At 48.5% G+C, this 15,294-nt stretch overlaps 1 protein-coding gene across 2 annotated transcripts; it reads left to right on the top strand.

Moving 5' to 3' along the window:
- Nucleotides 1–242: 242 nt before the first annotated feature.
- Nucleotides 243–14,505, top strand: LOC141949334 (UAP56-interacting factor-like). 2 transcript variants are annotated; one of them, XM_074882808.1, is made up of 9 exons: nt 243–398; nt 4,402–4,545; nt 7,898–8,040; nt 10,006–10,133; nt 10,939–11,020; nt 11,456–11,496; nt 11,583–11,657; nt 12,329–12,440; nt 13,197–14,505. In XM_074882808.1, the coding sequence occupies exons 1-9, from the start codon at nt 317–319 to the stop codon at nt 13,290–13,292; spliced, it is 903 nt and encodes a 300-aa protein (XP_074738909.1). In that variant the 5' UTR covers nt 243–316; the 3' UTR covers nt 13,293–14,505. The 2 variants fall into 2 exon arrangements, with proteins under 2 accessions (XP_074738909.1, XP_074738907.1); XM_074882806.1 differs by having other exon boundaries at nt 10,936–11,020.
- The last annotated feature ends 789 nt before the right edge of the window (nt 14,506–15,294 follow it).

Genomic DNA, 15,294 nt, shown 5'->3' with positions numbered 1-15,294 from the left:
CAGAGAGCCAGGGCAGGGCCGAGCAGGGAGTGCCCCGAGGGCAGAGCTGGCCGGGGGGGCGCTGGAGGGGATGCCCGCGGAGCGAGCTTGGGGGATGCTGGCGGGGGGGGGGGGGGGCGGGCGACGGACGGTCGGTTTGGGGAGAGAGGGGGTGTCCGAGCACAGCGGGCAGGGTGCGGTGGGTGGGTGCCGGGGCAGGGCTGCCCAGGGGGGGTGCCGGGGCGGGGTGCCGCCCGCGGTGCCGCCGCCGGTGCCGGCCCATTCCGGGCAGGCGCACTGGGCGGCGGGGGGCGGCGGCAGTGCGCGCTGGGAGCCCATGGAGGCGGCGGGGCCGCAGCCCGGGCCGGGTCCCGCGGCGGAGCCGCAGCCGGGAGCCGAGGAGATCGATATGTCCCTGGGTAGGTCCGGCGGGGAGAGGGTCCCTGCCCGGGGAGGGCGGCGGGGCCGGGCCGAGGGCGCTCGGGGCCGGGGGGGGCGCGGCCCGGGGCTCCGTGCGCCCGGCGGGGCCCGGGGGGTGGTTTGTGCTTGTGTGTGTCGTGGCGGGGTGGGCAGAGTCGGGCAGAGGAGCGCGGGGTGACCCCCGGTACCCCTGCACTCGGCTGGGGGGAGGGCACCGGGCAGGAAAAGGCGAAGAAATAGCTGGGGGGGGGGGAAGGAATCACGGCTTCAAAAACTCATCTCTGTGCTTTGCTGGCAGCACCCCGTAACTTCAGGGGGAGAGCGTCAAGCGCCGGGGGTTGGGAGAGGCTTTCGTCAACGAGCCCTCTAGTGAAATAAAGATAGGAGACATGTCCTCGGGTGTGCAGGCTATTTATAGCAGCTTGCTCATGGTGCTCACCATTCCTCTGGCGCTGGATATGTGAACTGTGCATAAACAACTGCCCTTTTATCAACTCCGAAGGCCTGGACTCCGACGCTTGGATGACTGATCTTGGTGGATTATTGTGTTGCCATCTCAGCTGTGGAAGGAAAGTCCACCAGCACCCTTTATTATTGGGTCAGCTTCCTAACCGAAAACTTGTGTCATTTCTTCCCAGCAATGAGCCACTTGTCAGGAATAGCAGAACATTTTCCACTGCAAACTCAAACTGATCCCTTGGCTGATGCACCCTTATTTTAATGGTGCTGTGAGGATTTACAGCAATAGCAGGTCCCTAATTCTTCTTCTTTTTTTTTTTTTTTCCCATGGTGTTGCACACCCTTTTTCTGTATACTGACGTGCGATACTCCCTTTGCTTTTGCTCTCCCTTAGTGCTTCCCTCGGTCAGACCTCCTGTGGTCCACCTCCATATTCAATCCAGAATACACCTTACTCAGGGAAGGGAGAACTATAAAACAAGAGCCCTGGTGGAGAACTGATACTTTAACCATCAGGTGCTTGTTTCGGTGCTTTCAGATATGTTAGGCCTTACTTGAGTTAGCAGTCACAGGAAACTGCAGGAGTTACTCTAAAGCAGCCCTGATATATCTAATTCTTCCTTGAGGGCATAGGGGTACCTTAAATGACCTCTTAGGATCCCTTCCAGCCTTACGTATTACTCCATTACATTGCTATGTTAACCCCCTCATATTTATGGGCACAAAAGACAGGGTAACCACTCATGCACAAAGAAAAAAGACACTGAAAGGTGACCAACCGGGCACCTGAGCATTCATCTCCCTTCCATTCCTAGCAGGCTCTTCCTCGCACTGTATATAGCCCACCCTTGGATGCCTGCACCCACCTCCCTGCAGGGCAAGCAGGGATGCTGTCGATACACTTCAGATCAGCCTGTGCCCCAAATAGCACATGTCCCAAAGGCACACTTAGCTGAGAACATTAGCGCATTCATACCAAGAACATCGCCCAGCCTCTCCCAGTGTGCTCTCTTCCTGGCATACTTGATAGAGAAATCACAAAAGCAGTCACGCAGCCTATTCTTACATCTGCTCTTGTTTGTTTTCCCTGGGCTTTGTATTAATTTGGACACAGGAGTTTCTTGATAGAAAATGACAAGAGACAAGCGCTGGAGGTATGGTGTGCTGTTCATGATAATCACCCATTGAAAGCTAATGGCACTTCTGTGCTTCCACTCCAGTGATTCATTAAGGAGCTGGAGTGGCCATTGCCTGGGAAAAGGCCTGATTTGGACACTTCTGTCCTTGCTAATTTGTTAAAGTAAAGTTAAAACATTCTGCTTGGAGCTTAACAGATGTGGCTTTATTACTTGCGAAGTATTTTCTGGAAGGTTTGAGGTTCAAAGAAGAAATTGTTGGAAAATACAAGAAAAATTAACAAGGAGATGTCCCGGCCTTTGCTTTTCCTCTTCATCAGAACAGCTTGAATTAAGAAGATCCCCTTGATTTCAGACCAGCTCAACTCATTGAGAACTGAGGGGCTTTGAGCTGTTTCTTCATAGAGTTCTTCATCTAAAGTAGTTTGTGCGTGGTCCAGATACCTCAACTTCCAGTGCCATCTTTTAAAGAGTTAAAAACACTTGTTCAGGATGAGCATGAGCTTTCAAAACCCTGTCAGGTATACTCTGGATACTGCAGGTGAATCATCACTTTGTGTCCCTTGTGCTCTGTTGTAAAATGTGCCACTTCAGTGCAGCTCAGGGGATGTGCAGTGTTACAGCAGCAGTGCCCACGGAAGCACCCGGGATGCTTGGCTGGGTCCGAACTGGTGAAGCACTGTGGCAAAATGTCCTTGGGAGAAATTTTGTGATGTCTTCTCAGTGCTACCAGTACAGTTTTAAACCAAAAGGGTCTAAATTACAGGGAAAATAATTGGTTGTTTTGTACAGGCTCTGCGCCTTGGGAACTGCATTTGGATGGTGTCTTGCAAGGAAAACGAGAAACACCTCGCAGTTCATGGAAGAGCTCAATAGAGTACATTTTCAGAGCTGCCTAATAAGAATTTTGGCTGAGGGGAGTCCTGGGATGTTGGCAAGACATCCTGAGTCCATTTTGCTGCATTCAGGCTGTTTTATACCCCTTTTGTGGTGGGGTGGCAGTGGAGACTCAGAGGTGTGAGGCAGCTGTGCCTGGTCCCAGTGCTCGTACTGCAGCAGTGCAGGAGCTGGCTGGTTGTCCTCCCTCCTGTCTGCAGAGAGCTGTACAGGGTTCCCAAAATATCTTACTGCTGCTGGCAGTGGGGCAAGCATGGAAATCGAATTGATGTGTTCAATGTGAAGCACAAGAGCTGGTTCCCTTGGTGTGGCGCAGACAGGTCTATACGGGAGAGCCCAAGTTTTGCAGGGGAGAGCAGGCATCCCCTGCGCAGTCCTCTTGCATTTGGGATATTCTCCCTCTCTGCCTCACCAGACAACAGCAGAAGCTAATGAATTCTTCCTCTGTGGTTGGTACATCCTTATCCAACTGTTTCTATGTTAGCTATATTGAGTAATTAAGCAGGAGCGTCTACCCCAGATAGAAAATCAAGAGTCAGGTCCTGAAGATAATGAAACTTAAAATACAAAGGACTGCTGATATTGATTGTGCATGTTGCATCTATTTACTTACTAGTTTTTCATCCATAGAGGTTTATGGCTTCAAGTTTCATCTCATACCACTGAGGGCTAGAAACTTGCTTTGTTTTTTTAAAGCACTGAGGAAAGACATGCAGGTAGCTGACTCCAGGAGATGGGAATTGAAAGGAAACTGTTCTACAGCTGCCTGGTGAGCCATGAGTGTTTGTGGGACTGCGATGTCCGCTTTCTTGACAGTCGCCCTGTACGAGTGAGATTCCTTCCCCACAGCCCTCACGTCGCAGCCTTCGCTGCATCAAGCTTCAGTTCTCCCCTTTACAAATTTAGGGCCTGGGGGGACATTCATCCCACTTGTGTTTGCATGGCACTTGACCAGCATTTCTGTTGTTTATACACCAGGGACACGTTCTCTGCACAGGGCAGTGCCCGTGTCCCACGCATGGCAAGGGGAGCCTTGGAACAGCTGTCACAGAGTGGGTGCACCCATGGGTGCTTCTGCTCAATGTCCCCCCTTTGACCACTGCTCCTGTAGCCTTCCAGGTCAGACCTTCTCAAAAAATGTTCTCTGCTCATCGCTGAGCTCCCGGTGCCCCTGCAAAACCATATTCCCTTATGCTCGTGGGAAATCTGCAGGATCAGATCCCTTGGTGGGATGTGGGTCTGAAATCTCTGTCCTGCACATGGTGGATACGTGCTGGATGGTGGCACATTTTTAAATAATTCGCTGCACTCTAATCTCCAGCCCGCAGGAGCCAAGTAAATTGATCCTATACTTTCTGAGCTAAGCTTAATCTTTTATTGTCCAGCCAGCATAGCTCACAGAACCGCAAGCTCCATTTTTACTGCAGACAATTGCAAGCACCAAAAGTGGGAATCACTGTTGGTAGAAAGTGCAGGTTTTATGGGTTTCCCCTTTGCCATTTTGATCTAGATGACATCATAAAACGCCACAGGAAAGAGCAAACAGATGCCAGCGCCGCAGGGGACAGGCGAAGGCAGCAGGTCAAGAACAGGAATTCGGCATATGGGTACGGGCGGCCCCGTTTCCATGCCTGGATGCAGAGGAATTTGCAAGGTAGGTGAGCGCCTTGGGACAGTGTAGTCCTGCCAATCTGGAAAACACGTTTGTATAACAAAATGCATCCCTTAAATCCTTCTCCTGTCTAATTCCTGTGCGCGTATAAGATGCTCTCGGGCTCTGAATAGCTTTTCTCTCTGCAACAATGGACTATCAGGGCCCTTTCAGAGCATAAATTCATCCATTTCTCTCCCTTCCACCCTCTCATGAATTACTAATTCAAAGTGACTTAATATCTATTCTCTATTCCCTTTTGGCTTTGCATATTTTAATTATGCCTCTTCCTAATCCTCTTTTTCCCAGAACACACTTAAATTACCCCTTCAGTAACTGTCTTTGATAGCTCAGTTATTGGAGCTAATTTGTCACTTTTGCCAACCATGCTATTTTTATGATGAGTTTTTTTATAATACCGAGTGATCACACACTAATCTATGTTTGGTTCCACTAGCTTTTATCTACAAAACCAAAATGATCTGCTGCACGAAATGCCATCTCTATCAAAGTGTTGCTTTTTTTTTAAATTACCGCTAAATCACTTCATTGAAGATTTTAGTGACATTTTGCAGCAGTGTCTTTACAGTCTTCCCTTGGGGTGCCAATGGCACATCAGGACAGTGGGACTGCTGGGAGCAATCCTGCTTGTCTCCAGTCTGCCTCCCACTCTTATGTTCTTGGTCTCCACCACATATTGCCTTAGCAAGAATTGTTCCAGTTCAAAACAGAATGATAATAATTGCCCTTTGCAAATTGATTTTTCTGTCAAAAACACAGGCTTTGATATTCTTCCACACTCAAGCGACTACTGCATGCAGAGTCAAATAAATCAACCAAAATATTTTTTTAGCTATTCCTTAGAGTGGAGAACTTTTCTGTTCATTTATAGAATTATTTCTGCTAGTCTTAGTATTTCAGAGGTTTTAACTGAATCTGAATTTAGTCCTGCCAAGTGCAGAGACCCACCATGCTGTGTGGGGCTGATGTCAGTAGCAATTTTGGGAAGCTCAGCATGACTGGGAATTTAGCCCGTAATTCTTCAGGGGCTCATTTCACTTCAGTCCCTGCTGAAGTGCAGTCCCTTCTGGGCTGAGATGTGATAACCATTATCAAAATGACGATCAGAACAGCCTAGCACTGTAATGACAGAGGATGGAGAAGGCTATTATGCTGATTAAACCAGCAAGAGAATTCATGCAAGCGAAGTGCTGTTATCCCTCCTGGAATATGGCTTAAACCATCTCCCCAGTGGGGGAAAGATGATTTTTAATGACAAGAAATTTGAATTTCAAATCTCCTTGGAAAAAGAGTCTGTCAGACATCGGGGCTTCTCCCCCAACTGGGCTTGCTGGGCAGAGGTGCCTCTTGGCCAACGCAGATGTGCTCAGCACCAGGCTCTGAGGGTGCACCCAAACACAGTGAGGGTCTTCCCCAGCTGCTGATGCTGTGGGGTTTTATTCAAATGTTCTTTCATTAATAAATATGTGCCAGACTTTTTGCAGAGATGGAGCCTCCCATCTGTCACACTTCAGGATACATGACAGACTGAGTCCTTCGTCCCCAGCTGGTGTACACAGGGTACCCCTTGGAGGCTGACGGCTCCGTCGTTAGTTATTTACACTGGCTGAGGTGTGCCTGAGCGCACCGCTGAGCAGAGGCTCCCTAATATGAACTGACTGACAGGGGCATGATTTTCTAGTCAGGGCTGCCTTTTGCATCAGTCCCTCCCATTGCACCAATGAAATGCCCAGGAAAGGCAGCTGAGTTCAGTCTGTCTTGCCGCAGAGGAGGCGCCCTCTCCGGGGTACAGGAGAGCTTGGTGGCCTGCAGGAGCACGATCTGGCAAACAGTAGAGAGGGGCAAGCCCAGGGTGGTGTTGAAGGGAACAAGAAGGGGAAAAACAAACTGTGGGGACAGAACCAGAAGGGAAAAAAGGGCCATTAAACACAGCGAGACCACATCTGGTCAAAATGACACAGATTGCCAGAATTCAAGTGTTTGGAGAGGAACATTTACACACCTGCACATCTGAGGTGAGAGGGCATCGTTTGCAAATAAAATAACTACTGGCCCCACAGATCGTGTGAGCAGCATTTTTGTGAGGATTCCCAACCAGCATCTCCAGCCATCAGGAGCGAAGCACCCTTATGAGCTGTCCCGGAGGTGCTTCCCACGGGCATGCCCTGGTGCCCTTTTGTTTTAAAGCTAGAGCAGCTCAAATCATCTTCACTCATTCCAGTGTAACCAGCACACGCTGGCACCAACCGGTGTTACACCCTGGGGCTGGAGCCTTCATTAATCACTGCGGTGATGGCCCCTGACAGCGATGTCACCACTGCCTCAGAACACTTCATTTCTAATTGCTCCAAGTCATTATAAATTGCTGTGAAGTAGGAATCGATGATGTAGGATCAATACATGTGTCTAACTGCTCTGTGGTTTGTATCAGTGCGGTGCTGCTGTGTGGGCCAGGGTTTAACCGCACTCTTGCCGCTCTCTGCCATGCACTGCTTTGTGCCTGATTTATACACCCCTCTGAGTATGTGTGCACATTTCACTGCTATAGCGACTCAGAATATGTCTACTTCATTATGACTACAGAAGTTTATCATGTGGAGTAATTAGGCTTTAATGCACTGTGCCTCCGTCTGACGGAGCGCTTTCCTCTTGCTCGACACTTCAGCACACTTCAAGATCATGAACAGGCTTAGGGGAAAGCATTATATGCAAGATGGGCTGTTGGTGTGTATGTCCTGTGCAGTTACATAAAACAGCAGCAGAAGGTTCCCCCTTCAGTATATGCAGTAAGTAAGGATATGTCTATATCAAGCTGAAAGAAAATATAATATACATATATATATATAAAAATTATGGTCCAGTCTTCACCTATCAAGTGCTATAATGTGGGCACTCAGAGCTATTCCAGGCTGCTGTGGGGTTGGCTTCCGGATGCTTGAGTCACTTGCATATCTGTACCAAAAGGCTTCTTCCATTTCACAGTTAATTCATAGCAGTGTGAGCTCTGACAACAGATTGACAGGTTTCCTGATGTGAGCGTTCCTGCCTTTATTAGGAATCAGAATTGTGGAAGGCTTTTCTATATTCTTTCAAATCAAATAATGTGTATGTCAGTCCTACACAGAATGAGAATGTTAGTGAGACATTGGAAGGATACATTATTTAATATTCTGCAAAATTCATTTACTTTTCTGGAATAAATTAATGTGATTCTTGCATCACTATTTATATAGATACTGCTATATCATATTAAGTTAACCTTGTAATCCATTTGCAAAACTGTAATCATGAATTAAGTTTCGAAGGATGCTAAAATAAGAGTTTATTTTCATAGGACCTAACCGCTTTAGAAGAGGGTTTGGACAACAACAATACAATCGGAGACAATTCAGGAATGGTGTGCCCGGCCCCAGGAGAAGAGCAGCTGCCGCATTAAATGGAGTGAGCCCTTTAAATCGCCAGGCATCGGCTCAAGAGGTAGGGGGGTAAGGAAGGTACAGCTGTTCCCAAATGTCATGAGGAAATCTGCTGGATTTTATGATCCTGGATTACCCCAAAGAACAATCTGCATAAAATATTTACAGGCACTATCCTTTATATGTCTGTGCATAGCATTTGTATGCTTAGCTGAGTACAGACACATATGCATATAAAATAGCAATTTTCTGGTTGATTTTATAAGCTTATGACTTGGCATAATTTTACTGAATCAGTTCCCATGGGTTTTACAAAAAAAAGATTTTTTAAAAATGTGTTCTTAAAAGATTTAAAAATATTTCCATAAAAACAAATTTCATGTCATCTCATCTTACTATTAGCACTTAGAGGAGGTTTGTTAAGATTCACCATTATTTGCCCTCCACCCTGAGCGTTTTCCAAGGTCCAATGAAGTAAAAGGACAGCCTGTTGTTGACTTCAGGTGACTTTGGTTCAGAGACATACTTTTCACTAACAAGTGGATATCCTCCTGAGAGACACTGATTCCCAGTACTGTGACAGCCATGGGTCAGATTGCCCACGTGCTTCAGTGTAAAACACATTTTTTTTTCTTTCATGGCTCTGCCTTTTTCAAGTTTAAATGTCTAGGTCTTGTCTGCTCAAAAACACTTTAAAAAAAAAAAAAGATTGAAATATTTCATTTGGTTTTTGAGTTATTTTTAAGATTCAAGACATGGGAAGGAAGGTATGTGATCACCATTAAAGTAGTTCTTACAGCTTTCTTCTGAGTGTCACTAATATTAAACTGGCTTGGTGTAGAAAGTGGAAATCAAGCAGGTAGTCCTCTGTGAGAGGTGGTTGGTTTTTTCCATTCAATTAGGAGGTCACATACGCTCAGCAAGCTTTTAAAAAAACACCCAAGTGCCAAACATGATGGCACATTTAATGGCTGTGTGCTGGGGGTGTAAATAAGAGAGCCCTAAGCTGAGCATGCATGTGCATGGAGTGTGGTTATTCCTGAAAATAAAGACTGCGATGACTCAGATATTGAATGTGGCTGGATATTAACAGAAAGTAATAAGCAGTTGCTAGGAGGCATAATTCTACGGTAGCTTCCATTTCGCAGAAATAAACCAAGTGGGAAGAATGTGGAAACACATCTCAGTTAGTGGGTAGTAACAGTGGTGGTGGTTGTCCCACAGAAATAAATGGGATAGAGTCTGTGGCAGTTTGCATAAGTAACTGCAGGAGGACATACACTGCTGAGGGGTCTTCTGATGTTCTTCATGCGTCAGGGCTTGGACCGGGCAACGTACATGTCCAAACAAGAAAGAGTCAATGACCGAAAAGAAACCTGAGCAAAGCTATAATGCTTGGCTTGTGTGAGATTTGCTCTCCATGAACTAATTTTTTTTGGTATTTCTGCACCATTAGAATGAAACATTATTCCTGGTACTTGTAGTTTCATGCCCAGGAGCTGAGGCACACAGACTGATTGTTGACAACAGTGTATACCGAGTCCAAATTTGAGACTACAGCAACACTGCTCGGTTTTGGTAGATTTTGGTAGATTTAGTGAGGAATCAGTTTCACATCAAGAAAATAGAAAAGGAAAAAAAAAAAACCACTTGCAGAGCAGGGTTGTTCAGTTGCAAGACTGCAGAAATTGCAAAGGAAAAACAGTTGGGAATGAGAATACGGGGAATGCAGAGCACACAGTGTGGGGCTGAGCCCCCTTTGAAGCAATTGCAAGTGGCGCTGAACGTGTCCGAGAGCAGCGAGGGAACTGCTGCAGTGTGAGCAATCACCACCTGCACTTTGGAGCAGTCTGGGTTTCCCTCTAGACAGAGCCAAAGACAATGCCAAATAAATGTACTGGCTTTTCAGGCAGCGGCAGTTGGTGGAGGGAAGCACGGTCGTGTGCTGTCACTCGTGCTCACTCCCCCTTTGTGCACTGAGGGTGTGGCATGGGTGACAACTGCTGAGCTCTCGCTGCTCTTTCAGGGCAACAAGAACAACGATGCTTTCTCCAAAAGCAGCAGCAGTGGGCAGCCGGAGGGACGGCGACGGCCACCCCCAGGCCCCAAGAGATTCAGAGCAGCTGCCGCCAGCACCCACGCCCCAGGGAGAAGGTAAAATCTTTGGTAACTCTGGGCTTTTTTGGTTTTCCCTGTGCAGTTTCTGGGGCTCTGCTCTCAGTCTGTGCCAGCTGGGAGTGGCTACACCCGTGTGCTCATGCGATGTGAGAAAAGTACCCCTGGGTATGTTAGGAGGGCACCTGGAAATAAAACAACCTTGTGCTGATAGTTAATAATTCAGGTATTAGATCTGTCATTTCATTTTAGAAAACATAGAAAATGTGACCTTTGTATTTTTATTAAACCTTTATTAAACTCTGTCATTTTGGGGAAAACTTTTGAATGGTGAAATAGCATTTATTTTCATAAAGGCAGGAAATACAGATTCCAGCTGTAAGGGATAGGCAGGGAGAGGGTGTCTGTCCTGGTGAGGGGTTGCAGAAGCAGATGCTGTGCCCCAGGAGCGGTGACAAAGGCAGGCTGCCGGGCACTGGGCAGTCTCCGTGCCTGTCTCACTGCGGTCCTTGTGTTCTCTGTTGCAATCCCATCTTTCTCTGCTTGGAGTAGACCAGGGACTAAATGACCTCCAGAGGTCCCTTCCGATCAGATTATTTTCTTCCATGATTTTTTTTTTAAACGAGCAGAGTTCAGAACACAAGCTGTTGTTTCATTTGAGCAGAAAAACGAGTTCCTCTGAAATCCTTTGCTCGCAGAAAAACCCGTTGGGCGGAACTTGGTAACACACAGCCTCATTTGCTTTTTAATACCACACTGGGTTAGGTAGTTCAGCATTAAACTTTAGGAGAGACCTGGCATCATACTCACCTATGTCCTTTTCTCTCTCCTCCTTTACCAGCAGGCCTTTCCTGCTGAACAGGGGACCAGCCTTCCAGCAGAAGCGGATGCAGCAGCGGTTCTCCAAAGCGAACTTTCAGAGAGGGGTCAGTATCGAGACATTTTTTCTGCAACTTGCTGATGGTGACAAGCCTTCAGTTTTACCAGCCTTTGCCCAGTTGTATCTTTGCTTCCAAAAGTGACTGGGAGAGATGAATGGCTTTAACAACGAATGTATTCCTAGGAAAGTGTTCGCAGGACAGGCAACTTTCAATGCAGCTTAATATTCTGGCAGCTGGAAAATAAAACCTGGGCAGATGATAAAAGTAAACCTTGTAGCTTATACAGCAGCACACACAGGGTAAAGTAAAGCCACCCCATACAGATCACTGTGCCAGCAGGAACCCCAAAATTAACAAATTTCTTGACAACATGCAAGGAAAGAGCTATTTAGATACACCAAATGAAATACTAGAAAATGAATCATTGTTTCTGAGAGCTAATTCTTTAAGTCATTTTTTTAAAAATATATTTCACAACAGATGGATGCTAATGAAGAAGGGAAACCACCAAGGATGAGAAGGTAACTGGTGAACAAAGGCACGCTGCAAACACAAGGTGCTCTTTCACATTCGAGTGGAAGCTGGATACATCTCCCTGTCTCGGCAGGTGGCAAGTGAAACCCAGCCCCGGAGCAGTTCTGACGGTTTCTGTGGCTAATCCCCAGGCAGGCCAGACCAACGCGTAAGTAAATGAGGTGATTTGTTAGGATGGGAGCCCTACAAAAGCCATTGCAAATCCCTTTAGCATTATTGCATCTTCACTTCTTCTATAATGAGCGTGCAATGAATGGTTCAGACCCAAAATGATTAGCAAAATGGTGTCTCGTTCCCTTCCTGGCATATCTGAAAGGAGATGATAATTACTGTGTGGCTCATTTGTTATCCGGAGTAAGGAGAAATGGAAGTGCCAGCAGCATGTGGGAGGTGGCGGGCTGGTTGTGCTCGCTGTGGGGTTTCACGGGGGAAACCCACGCACCCCAAAGGGACACAGCACCCTCACTGTGTGAGAGGAATGCAGAGGCTGGAAGGGGGCAGCTTCACCCCTGGGCTGAGCCGGTGCAGCTGCAGGACCCAGCACCCAGGGGCAGAAAGAAGGGTGAGTGAGGGCACTTGGCATGTCCTGGGTGCAGAGAGCACCCCGTGATAGCCTTGATGTGACGCAGTCCCTGGTGCTGGAACTCTGCCTGCACAGCAGCTCTCCCGGCACCCTTTAGACTCACCCCGGCTGCTGTGAGACATGCCATGGGACGTGTGGGGCATGCGCGTGTCTCCTTTACTCTGTGCTGGTTTGCAGATGATAGGAAGTGAGCTGCCTAAGCATCCTGAGTGACTGCAGATCTGTGCTCTCCCCAGGCCTGGATCCAAGCGCCCGTTCCTGCGAAGTCAGAGGCCCCCGCCACGGGCCACCAAGCCCCAGCCCAGGGGGGTGCTGCTGAGATTCAACTTCCGTGCAATGGCCAACCAGGTAGAGGAGTGTCGACGGGACAGGTGGCACTTTGCACCCTGCAGCAGCACTGCCACTAAGCTGTTAACATCACTCACAGGTCTTTGGGGCTACCAGTTGGGTTTATCTAGCATAACCCGGGAGGAGAGTCCTGTAGCCGTGTTGGCTAGGTTGCTCACAAAACTGAAGGCATCTGAGAAGACTGTTCAGCAGTTACAGACTCGGCCCAGTTTTCCCCACTCTTTTGGCCCCTCTTGGCCTCTCCATGTGCTTGCTTGGAGCGGGGAGATGCTGCTTGTGAGTGGTCTTGGCCAGGGGGGACCATTTCACTGTCGGTGCTCCCCACTCCTCAGAGACACACAGCACTTCTGGGCTTTGCTCTCTCTTTGCTTTGGTGACTTCCTCAGTGCCACGTTTTATGCTGAAGTATGGTCCAAGAGCCCCTGGGCAGGTCAGAAATCCTGCTCCACCTTCTTCATCGCCGGCGTTTCTTGTCTGGACGGTTTGGTTTTACTTGATGCCATGTGCTCAAATGCCATCTGCTTGCTCCTGTTCTTGCTGAGGATGCCCAGTGTCTTGGGGCTGGGCGCTGCTTGGAGGTTTTCCAGCCACACACAGTCTGTTGAGCTCCTTGTCTCCGTGTGCTGAGTGGTTTAATTGACTAACTGGCTGTGAAGCACCGTCCTGACTGATGGGCTCTAATCAATACCCCGCTACAAGTTTGGCCATGCTTTGCCACGAGACACGGGACTGACTCGCTCTCCCTTTCCCCTGCAGACCAGCCTGACACTGGATGAGAGGTTCTCTGGTCTGAGGAATAAGAGGCGCTTTACAGCAGCCAGGAACGCCGGCCGGACGGTCACCATGCCTTAGCACCACATGCTCTTCACAGGGACTGCCCATAACAGTCCAGGCCCCGTAACGGGCAGCTCAATAAAACTCGATAGATTTCCTCTGAGATATAGCTAATTTGGCAATGTGCCGTCTCCTTCCTTACGTGCAGAATGAATGAGCGATTGAGGGCAGGGATGAGGCAGGACGAGAGTTGAGGCCAAAGCACAGGGCAGGTGGGATATGAGCAGGTTGGTGGAGGGGGATGAGCAGAGATGGATTTGCTGGGAGCACTCTGCCAGGGAGCCGTGGGGCTGGCACCAGCCCTGTCCTCCTGCCAGGGCACCCTGTGCTGCCCGTGGTGACTCTTGCAAGAGGGAAGGGGGACCAGCTCCAAGCCATACCGGTGGAGCCTTCCCTGCGTTGTCCCATGGGTGGGACAGGGCTGAGGACACTGCCTGCCCACGTGGGAGACAGAGCAGGGAGCGGAGCGTGTGTGGGGCTGAAGGATGTGCCCCAGCAGTGGCAGCAGTGGGGATGCTCCAGCTGCCCACATTCCCCAGCATTGCCTGATTTGCTGTGCATGCAGGCATCCCTGCCTGGAGGTTTGCAGTGTAAGACCCCTCCATCCTGAAATGTCCTCTTCTGCCCCGATAGTCAGGCCTGAGCACCTTGCATTTCTCCTTGGTTTGCTGTGCTGTTCTGACTGCTGCTGCCGGCCCAGTTGCAGGGACGGGGTGAGACGTGCCTTGCCGAGCTGTCGGCGTGACTGTCCTTGGCATGGAGCACAGACAGGCTGCCCCAGCTCAAATCAGGTTTTCCAGTGCTGCAGTAGTTCTGCATTAGGGATTTCGTAGGTGCAGCTCCACCCATGCTCAAAGCACTGGCATAATCGAACTAGCAGCTGCAGGAGGGAGGCCAGGCTCTACAGCAGTCCAATAAACATTGGCTGAGATGTTAATGAGCTGGGTCTAGACATTTGTTAACGAAGCCCTGCACCAACCATGAGTCACTGATCCATTCTCCACCCACTGCTGCAACCCAGCACTGAATGCACTGGACACAGCCTGTTACTGGGCTCTAAGCTATACTTATTAAAGTAAATATTTGATAGACTGCTTTACATTTTACACTGAGCGTCTTTAACAAGAGACTGGACTTGGCGTTGGTTTTATAGGAATGTGTGAAACATTGTTAGTTGACAAAGCATTGATGTATGAGTCCAATGCACTGAATAAAAAACTAACTTGTCAAATGTCTCCTCTGGTTATTTCCCTTCCTTCAACAGGCTTTTGGCACAAGTTCAGCCTCAGCATGGCACTGCAGGGCACAGTATGTGTGGCCACATGGGCTGCCACCTCGGCGCTGTGGGGGAGACTGTGGCCACTGTTGGTGCCCACCGGTGGGCAGTGGGGCACTGGACTGGCCACGCAGGCAGTTTGCTGCTCGCAAAGCTGGCTCCAAGCACAGCCAAAGCAGTGGGAGGCCTTCAATAGGTATTTTGTAAAATCTTTGCTGCGATGTCTTTTGCCTTTAATGTTATTGGCAAAATTATCAGAGCAGACCTGGCTCTGAGTATGTCCAAAGTGAAACAAATGCAAACTGACTTCCAGGTTAATGAACTCGGAAGACATCACCCCTTCATGCAAATAATCTGGATGTCATGGAAGATGAACAAGAAACACTGTCACAAATGGCTATATCCCTGATTTCAGTTACACCTTCACTATAAATATTGACAAAAGATGGTAGACTCGCTAAGAGAACCTTCTTAAACCAGGTTACAAAGGGATGGAGCCGTTCAGTGCTGAATGTGCAGCATCGCATTGGTGTTCAGAGCACGCCCTGGTATTGTTCTCCAAATAGATGTTTTTCAGCAATCTGTACCTTATAATTTTTAAAGTTAAATTGAAATTGAGGGCTTAATGATAAAAACTACACTTACTTTCTGGTTTGATTTCCCCACGGGGCTGGGTGACTTTGCATGGAGCAAGAGACGAAACAGGCTTTGCACAGAAGGGCACTGAATTTATAAGTGGCAAAA

Source organism: Strix uralensis, chromosome 13, assembly GCF_047716275.1.
Source record: "Strix uralensis isolate ZFMK-TIS-50842 chromosome 13, bStrUra1, whole genome shotgun sequence".
NCBI classification, from domain to species: Eukaryota; Metazoa; Chordata; class Aves; order Strigiformes; family Strigidae; genus Strix; species Strix uralensis.
This window is presented reverse-complemented; position numbering and strand designations above follow the sequence as displayed.

Coding starts and splice junctions, on each gene's coding strand:
- LOC141949334 (XM_074882806.1), top strand. CDS start 317: ATGGAGGCGGCGGGGCCGCAGCCCGGGCCGGGTCCCGCGGCGGAGCCG. Junction 399..4,401: donor GGAGATCGATATGTCCCTGG/GTAGGTCCGGCG, acceptor ATTTTGATCTAG/ATGACATCATAAAACGCCAC. Junction 11,021..11,455: donor AAGCGAACTTTCAGAGAGGG/GTCAGTATCGAG, acceptor ATTTCACAACAG/ATGGATGCTAATGAAGAAGG.